Here is a 9,750-nt window from a genome sequence, read left to right as displayed (position 1 = left end):
ATATATATATATATTTATAGGAACAATATATGAATTCTATCAATAGTTGACCAGTGGCTGCACACTGGTCATTATAATAGCCACTGGTCAACTATTGATAGAATTCATATATTGTTCCTATAAATATAATATGTTGTAATTTATTCCCACAGGGCAATTCTTTTTATTATAAGGGGCTTTATTTACAAGATGCTGGGAACTCATGTAAGGCTGGTTTATATGATCATTCTAGTGTTACCATTTTTTGGTATTTTTTAACCTTCATATAATTGTTACTGGAAAAAATATTTTGAACTACTAGCAACCTATGCTGGAAGGAAAGCAGCTAAACAGTGTCAGTTATGGAAATATCCTCCCCTTTAAACTATTCCCTGTGAAATCCCCTGTGCCTTCCCGTTTGATCCATGGAACTTTGAGGAGAAAAGTCAAACAAAATCAGCTTGGTTAGTGAGTGTCTACTTGGTGAGTCCAGTCCTAGGTAGGAAGTTGAGTCTGACTGATGACCATTCTTACCTGTACCCAAGCTGAGACATATGGTCAAGGGCTTGTGGTAAGTAGTGATTATTGACCAAGTAAATCTACTGGAGTTTCATTTGAGGTAATTATTTATTCAATGGGGCAAGAGGAGGTCAGATTCTCCATAAAGAATTCTTATTAAGTTTAGTCTGCTTAACTCTTCTGACAGAAGGGTCATATCTACATAGAGACTTTTTTGGATGGATTTTTTTTTATTACTTTAGCTTTTTTAAAAATTATCTTTAAGTAGTGTACAAAGGCACAGGAAAATTAAGAAACCTGAGGACTAAAGTTGCTTCATATTCTCCTCCACCTTTGTTAAAAATAGATGATGATTTTGAGGCAGTATATTTCATATTTTTCTTCTTTAAAGATGTCTTTTTTGTTTTGTTTTACTTTTTATTTGGTGCTGGTTCTGGGGATTGAACTCAGGGCATTTTTGTTTTTTTCTTTTTGTACTTGGGATCAAACCCAGGTGTCCTTGCTAGGCAAGTCCTTTGCCACTGAGCTACATCGCAGCCCTAAAGATGCCTTTTTTATTCCACAAGACTTTTCTAATGAAAAGGAGTAATAGAAAGTTTCTTGATTCCCTTTTGTCCTCAATGAAAGATCAAGGTAAATTGTAAAGCAGTGTGAGAGTTTATAATGTTCTACAACTGTATTATGTGGCACTAATTTGGATGTGAGGCATCGCTGAGAGAGAAGATAGACCTTTAGAAAATGGATTCCCTCATTCTGTATTTCTGTAGAAGAACCTGCCAATATTGGAGCTAGCTTGTCCTTTCCCTCAGGCCTCCCACTCCCCTGTTCACTGCTTTTCAATTTTGCTGTTCTATTTATCAAAAGCTTAATGTATAGGACTAGACCTATAATGTAAAGAGTCATCAGATTCACTCACAAGTGTCTGAGTAGATTTTTAATGAACCACATAATCACATAGCTCTAACTTCCTATTGGTAGCTGCCTTCTGGAACTTGCCTTTCATTATATCTCAAAATTTCAACATTTCCCCAAGTATAGCTGAGGATCACTTTTTTCTATATCTTGTTATTCACCCTACTATGTGAGTCATCTAAGTTAGAACCCAAGTTACAGTTAACCTGACTGCCACTTGTCCTTTTTAATCCAGGATCCCAGTAACTCCTGCGAACTCAGTTTTCCCATGTCACTAATACCACTGCCATTTTAGGGCATTAGCAATCTTGTGTACAGTCATCCCATCCCAATACTTCCTTTTATTATTATTATTATCTTTAAGTAGTTGTACAAAGGGATTTCAATTCAACCTGTTACTTTATAAGTATCATGCCTCTTGATCAGCATCACTCCTTCATCATTCCCCCATCAGTGATTCTTTTAATTGATATGGAGTCACTGACTTAATGGCTGTTTTGGCCTTAATATTTAACCACATATTCTTTATTCAGAAAACCTTTAAGCAAGACTCTCTAACCTCCAAATATCCCTCATCCCTTATATTATATGTTTTCCAAAGAAACGTGTCCTGGCTACACTCTTACTCTTCCATCTTTATGATCCACTTTCACATTGTTCTTTTGCCTGATCATCTCTGTACACATATCCAAACTTTTGATCCTTTGTATATTACCTGTCCTCTATGATATAATCTCTCCATGTGGAACAGATAACATTTGGGGGTATGTATGCTGATACTGGGACTTGATCTCAATGTCTCAAGCTTTTGCTTATCTCTTTCTTTCATAGCTGGTGCGCTACACTTGAGCCATTCAACTCCTGTTCTGACTTTGTGCTGGTTATTGGAGATAAGATTCTCTCAGATCTGTCTGTGGCAGCTAGCTTAGAGCATACATCATCAGATCTCAGCCTCCTGTGTGCTTGGATTATGGGCCTGAATGAAGTTCTAGCATCAGGCCTAGAACTTATTTCTTATGTCTAAATATTGTAAAATTTTAAAATTAGGAGCTATACGCTGGGGGTCATCATTTGTCAAAGCCTGTCCCACAAATGTGCAGTTACATAGTTTTAAATTAAATGTCTATGCTATAATTATTACTTCAGCTGGTAATAGTTAAAATAATTTTGGACATACTGTCTTGTGTACATCACTGTTTTATTGGTTCCCCCCTTGTCCTTTGTCTCACCATTCTGTTGATCTCTACAACTTGGGGGATGGGTTGGGGGGGGAGAGAAAGTAGGAGAAAAATGAGGGAAGGGGTAACAAGTTTGAGAGGAAATGTATTCATTACCTCACTTATGTAACTGTATCCCCTCTGTACATCACCTTGACAATTAAAAAATAATTTTTTATTTAAAAATGTTTTCATTATCTTTCAGTAGTTGAGCAAGGGGGTTCCAAAGCATGCCGATTTTTGAGTACAATGTATTTTGATTGTCACCCCTTCCATTGTGGTTCTCCCTTCTCCCACGCCATCCTCTCAGGTTTTAGTTGGGTTTTTCAATTAATCACTTAAAATAATACTTTGTTTTCATTTTCTCTTTTGGTAGTACTGGAGTTTGAACCCAGGTCTTCAGGGTTGCTAGGCAGGCTCTCTACTCTTGAGTCAGGTCTCACTAGAAGATGTTTTCTTTAGACACAGATACATACAAGATATGCACATGTACATGTGTATATCAAGATACATGCTATTATTTATTTAATACTATTTGTCAATACCTTTCATCTGTTTACTTTAAAAGCAATTACATGTTAAATTTGCCTCCTGGTGAGGGTCATGGCTTATCATTGTTTAAAGGCCTCTGGAGAGAAGAGCTATGTGTGATGGAGTGGGTGAAGAAGACAGAACTTAGAAAAAGTGTGAATCTGAATCTCACCTTTCTAATTGTTCAGATTTTTTTCAGCATTTCTGGTTTTGTTTCTGTTTACCAGTTTCACATGTATTATGTCAGGCAAACAGAAGATAATGAGTTAAAAGCATATATTCCTAGGTGCAGAATAAAAGGTGGTTATTTTTACTGGGGTGTTTTTTTGGTCCATTTTTAAAGTTGAATGGTCTTTGCCTACAAAGCCTTATACATGATCATTCTGTATTTTTCCCTCACTCCATAGCTACCGGCAGAGGGCTCAGAAGCTGTCAGAAATTCATAAAGACCAACCTGGCCATCCTGTCAATCGGACTCTCTATTGGATAGATTACATTCTTCGCCACAACGGAGCCCACCACCTCCGTGCCACTGTCTATCAGATCTCTTTCTGTCAGTATTTTTTACTGGATATTGCCTTTGTACTTTTGTTTGGTGCTGCATTGTTTTACTTCCTCCTGACCCGGGTGACAACATTTATTTACAGAAAACTCACAAATCTATGGTCTAGAAATAAGCAGAATGTTGTTAATGGACATTACCACAATGGATTTCTCAATGGTAAATACAAAAGGAATGGCCATATTAAACATGAAAAGAAAGTAAAATGAGCCAGCAGCCCAGGTGATGGAAACAAATCGATCCAGCCACTGAGTTTATAATTTAGTCTAACAGCTACTAAAAGTAAAGTGTCAGTAAACAATTCTAACCCTCCTTTATCAGATCTTACTAATGAAATTCTATGGATTTACAATGGCTGTCCAAGAAAGCACAAACCTAAAAATGCAAAAATGTATTTTATTCCAATACCAATGCAGAGTTGGCCCTGAACCTTTAGAAGCCTTAATTATTGAAATGAATTTACCACACCTTGTCAGACCTTAGATTTAAATCTTGATATATGTGTGTCATGGAGAAGGAATGGTCTTTTTTTAAAAAAAAATAAGGGTGTGTGTGTGTGTGTGTGTGTGTGTGTGTGTGTGTGTGTGTGTGGTGTGTATGTCCCACTTTTCAGAGAATTTTCCATCTGCCTGTTTTATTTGTTGAGAGACTATTACAGGTGAGAATTGAATGGAGAGATAGAAAGACAGGATCCAACTGTCCTTCTTGTAGCATTTAACATGAATGCACTCAGAATGCTACCATACAGGAAAAGTATTTCCCTCAACAGAATGCAGAGGGAAAAAATTGAAAAAGATAAGTAGCACCAGTTTTGTTCCATCTGTTAATTTTGTTGTCTTGTATTCTTGTTTTCCTTTTTTATTGATTGTGAGCCTTCTAGAGAAACATAGAATTAGGAACATGTATGAATTTATCACAGCGTACATCTGTTTCCCTCCTACCAGTAGTTTTCTTCTGGGAAAAAAGTTGCAGCTTTTCTTATTTTAATGACTGACATTTTGTTAAATGCATCATTTAAAGCAACAAAGCTGTGACTTTTGTTGAAAGTACTGAAGATTATTGCTCATGTGGCCTTTTTAAAAACAGGGCTGTGGTGAATGTTAATGTAATTGTATTTTGGCTTTTCCATCCTGTATGTTTTGAATGTTCAGGTGTTACAATGCTAACATGTTAATGTGAAAGCTCCATCTTCACCCCTTTTAACCCTGTGGGCCACATAATCTATAGTACATAGGTGCCAACATTCAATTCTTTTCAATGGAATGGTGGAGGTTCTTGCTGTTGGTACCTGTTTTGACTGCAGGGGGGGGGGGGCGGGACTGAGGTTTTGTTAACAAATGAGACTTTACATGATACACAAAAGTGACAGAATTGTCCCACCTGTTTATACAAATGAGTTTCTTTTCTCCTCCTTGGTCCTTCTGCTGCCTTCTCCAGTCATGGTGGCTTACAGGGAACAGGGACAGTTTGAATTTGCAGTGATGAAGTCACAGGCATCATAAAGTCAGGACATCGCTGGTGAACCATTCTCTAGGTGGCAAGTACACATTTATCCCATGTCTTTCTGTTTACTTCGTATTTGCACTACACATGTTGAGTGTGTGTTTTATTTATTTGTCATTAGAAGTCCTATGTCTGAGAGTAGATTAACCCAGCATTAACTTCACATCATTCACTTGTGTGGAAGAGTTGCGAAAATTCTAGAATGCTGAAAATTCTTGTCATACACAATGACATACAACTTCATTCCTCCCACCAGGAGCCACTGTCCTACTCTTAGAAATACTGTCACAAGTAGTTCTCTAATGTACAATGCAGGTAAATGTACTGCTCGCTGAATACTTGAAGAAATGGTATTACACATATAAACTTATCAGTCATATCTTTTCACAATCCTACCACAGCGTTGCCGTTAAAGAGGTAAAAAAGACACAAGCCATGAATGGTGGGCTGGAATGGGACTTAGAGTGTATGAATGAGTTGATGTTACATGTTTTGGAATTTGATGAAATTGAAAGTAGGCACTGACTGGATGCAAAAGTTAATCTCCACTGTGATTTAAAAAGAAAAACTTAATAAACATGATTTAAAATAGAGAAATGTTGTTGGGATACAATTTTTTATCCAGTTTTTATTTCATAATATATGACCAATATGTTTCTAAGACAGACCTCCAACACTTTTTGCATGGGTAAGTTTGAAAACAAGATATTAAATGTCAGAGTGGATTTTTCTTACCAAATAGAGAGATTTTCCTTTCAAGAACATCAACACAGAACTTAAAATGCTGTCACAGAATTAAGAAAGTCAAGTGTAGATATTTAATGACCAGGGTTGGTAGGTTAGTTTTAGAGAGCTTATTGTTAGCTAGTTTTAATAGATAGAGTAATTCAATATTTTCCACACTGAGGCTAGATTCTCTAATAAAGCCAAGAAGGTATATATAGATTATTTATTTATTTTTGCTGGGTCCTGGGGCCTGAACTCTGGGCTTGGGTGTTGTCCCTCAGCTCTTCATCTCAAGGCTAGTGCTCTACAACTTGAGCAACAGTGCTACTTCCAGCTTTTTCTGCTTATGTGGAGCTGAGGAATTGAACCCAGGGACTCAATGCATGCAAGGCAAACACTCTACCACTGAGCCACCTTTCCAGCCATAGATTTATTTTGTACAAATAATCTGAGTAACTTCTCTCAATTGTTCCATGGCTAATTATTATCAGACATTAAAATATTCTTCTAGAGCAGTAATGTCTATGCCACAAAGGACAGATGGAAGATTTGGATGTCTAGAATTTGAGCAAATGTCAGAGAGAAAGTAATGGTTCATGTTGTACTAGGAGAAAGTTAGGTATCCTGTTCATAGCCCAGTTTCTTACCAAATCCCCAAATGCTACTAAAAGTGAATGATTCCCATTTGAAAATGAAAGGTTTAGACAGCAGATATCCATGAAGCTTGGAGGATATTGTCTATCATGAAGCCCTGGGATTCATACCCAGCCCCTTTCTTATCTCATCTTACCCACAAAACCAGAACAATCCATAAAAACAACTTCAAGAGATGATTTAGTGATATTTATTGAAAATAATTTATCATTTGTTTGGGGGGGTCCGGTCGTGGGGCCTGAACTCTGGGCCTGGGCGCTGTCCCTCAGCTCTTCAGCTCAAGGCTAGTGCTCTACCACTTGAGCCACAGCGCCACTTCCAGCTTTTTTCTTTTTGCTGATGTGGTGCTGAGGAATGGAACCCAGGGCCTCATGCAGACAAGGCAAGTGCTCTACCACTGAGCCACCTTCCCAGCCCGAAAATAATTTATCTTTTAACTTCTTGCTTCTAAGTAATTCAAGTCATTGATAAATAAAATCATTGTCATCATCTAAGGTAGATTAGATAGAAGTCAGAAACTTTTAAATGTATAGTGATAAAACTTGAGAATTACAGGAAGAAATTCCTCCACAATATAGTTCAAGAGCATCTTTTCCCACTTTTGAGATATTAAGAGTTTTGGCTAATTTTTAAAAAGATGTGTTTTGTGCAAAGATACTATTGATATTTTTAGAAGATAGCAACATTTTTCAGAGTTTAGTAACTGTGCTCTCAAATATGCACAATTAAAACATTCATCTGGTCATTTTCTAGAAGTCCTGGAATCCGGATAATGCTGCAAACCTCCCATTAACTTGTTGCTGAGGTGGGGGTACCAGCAGAAATATTGGTGTTGGTACTCTTAATTTTTAAAATCTAGAAAATAGATGATACACGATAATCATATCACTCATATATTCTTTCTGGCAATTCAGACATGACGTAAGAGAAAAGTCACATTGTAGTCTAGTTAGTGTAATAAAACTAGATTTTTTTCAATACAATATAATCATTTAGAGGGAAATGGACAGATTTGGAAAAATTATGTTGAGGAAGGTGAGACACACTCAGAGAGAAAAAGGATGCATGCGTTCTCTTCTATGTGGATGTTAAAGGTCAAGTATAAACATATATAAAACATCTGTAGAACTATATGCATTTGTAGATGATCACACTGAATAAAGTTCTCTATATGCACAGATGCAAGATACCAACAAGCCCACCTTTGAACAGTTAATAGACCATTTAACAAAATGAATATCACAAAACTGGAATGATTGTCTGGGGAGTAGAGGTTAAAGGGAGGGAGGCAGAGACAAATGAATATAGTCACAATATTCAATGTACATGTGTGAAAATGGATCTAGGAAACAAGGGGACAGGTGGAGCAGGGATAAACGAGGGGAGAATGATGAAGTGACACTGATCAAAATACATTGTACACAAATGGATATGTTAAATGGAAACCTCTTACAACAATTGAAAGATAACATGATTTTTTTATTGTGAAAATACTGTACAGAGGGGTTGCAATTACATGGACTAGATAATGAATACATTTCTTATCAAGCATTGTAGCCTCCTCCTTTGTTTCCCCTTCCCTTCCCTTCCCATCCTCCCACCGCCCCCCCATGCAATCCTCCTCGCCCCCCACCAAAGTTGTAAAGTTCATGTTTCAACATAATGACTTGTACATCTCATTGTTGCAATGGGTCCACTTAACGATTGTTTTTTTCCCTTCCCCTCCACAAAGTATACCAACATCAAATACAGTGAAAGCAGGGGTTATACCATGGGGGAGGGACATACAAAGTAACAAAGAAATAATCTTATAAATGTGTTAGAAACAATCGCATGAAAGAAAAAAAATTTGAATACATATCTTAGGGTTCACTTCCCTAACATCAACTTATCTAACCTTTTCCGCTTGACTCAGACATATACTAGTTATTACATATAAGGGAAACCATGGGACCTATGTTTCTTTGGGCTTGGCTTACTTCAGTTAATATAATTTTTCCAAATCTTTCCATTTCCTAACAAATGGGGCAGTGTCATTCTTTCTGATTGATGGAGGCATAGAATTCCATTGTGTATATATTCCACATTTTCTTGATCCATTCATCTACTGAGAGGCATCTGGATTGGTTCCATATCTTAGCTATGGTAAATAATACTGCAATAAACGTAGTTGTGCTGGTAGCTTTAGTGTGGTCTTGTTTGTAAACATTTGGGTAAATGCCCAAAAGTGGGATTGCTGGTTCATAGGAGAGCTCTACATGGAGCCTTTTGAGGAACCTCCATACTGCTTTTCAAAGTGGTTGAACAAGTTTACACTCCCACATACAATGCAGTAACAACATGATTTTTTTAAAAGAACATAATCCAAAATCAGATTAAAAATCAAAACCACAAATGAAAGTATATGAAGTTATTCAAATAAAACAATTATAATCTATTCAAAATCAAAAGCTAATGTTAATCTCAGGTATAGTACAGTATGTGGTGAAGCATTTTTATCTACCAATAAAACCTGAATTTCTCACTGAATTTTGTAGATGTAAAACTATTTTAATCTTACCTTAGCTTCTACAATTAGTTTTCATGTTTTCAGTAATCCAACTTTGTCTAATAAGTGATCATTCCTTATTGTAAAGGAGTTAATTATAACTAATTATGCCGAATCTGTATAATTAAACACACCATCAAAAGATAACTTCTGCCAAGCTATGATTCCTTGGTCTTAATATCAGAATCAGATTTCCCTTTAGACAGGAAAAGTAAAAGTTCAATCATGGATCATTTTCTCACTGACATCATGCAAATTGTTGTTTTTTTCGGTTGGTTGTGGGGCTTTTTCGGTTGGATGGGCGCTGTCCCTATGCTCTTCAGCTCAAGGCAAGCACTCTACCACTTGAGCCACAGTGTCACTTCCGATTTTCTGGTGATTTATGGGAGATAAGAGTCTTGGAGGGTGGGGGGTGGGAGGCGGTCTCACAGACTGTCTTGCCCTGGCTGGCTTTGAACCATGATCCTTAGTTCTCAGCCTCCTGAGTAGTATTATAGGCGTGAGCCACAGGCACCCAGCTTGCAAATTATGTCTAATTAAGGGATCTATTTCTTTTTTTACTTATTAAAGAAGTTCATTAGAGTAATACAGTTGTAAAG

The 9,750-nt window shown here is 36.9% G+C and overlaps 1 protein-coding gene across 1 annotated transcript in view; it reads left to right on the top strand.

The window, feature by feature from the left end:
• The window catches only part of Ugt8 (UDP glycosyltransferase 8), a 67,440-nt gene extending 62,941 nt beyond the window's left edge, over positions 1-4,499 (top strand). The window contains exon 6 of the mRNA XM_013023846.1: positions 3,566-4,499. Coding sequence (XP_012879300.1) covers positions 3,566-3,929 — 364 coding nt within the window. The 3' untranslated portion in view covers positions 3,930-4,499. The remainder of the gene's footprint in view (positions 1-3,565) is intronic.
• The last annotated feature ends 5,251 nt before the right edge of the window (positions 4,500-9,750 follow it).

This window comes from Dipodomys ordii, unplaced genomic scaffold (assembly GCF_000151885.1).
Source record: "Dipodomys ordii isolate 6190 unplaced genomic scaffold, Dord_2.0 Scaffold70, whole genome shotgun sequence".
Lineage (NCBI taxonomy): Eukaryota > Metazoa > Chordata > Mammalia > Rodentia > Heteromyidae > Dipodomys > Dipodomys ordii.
The sequence above is the reverse complement of the archived record's forward strand: the minus strand, read 5'-3'. Positions and strand labels throughout refer to the sequence as shown.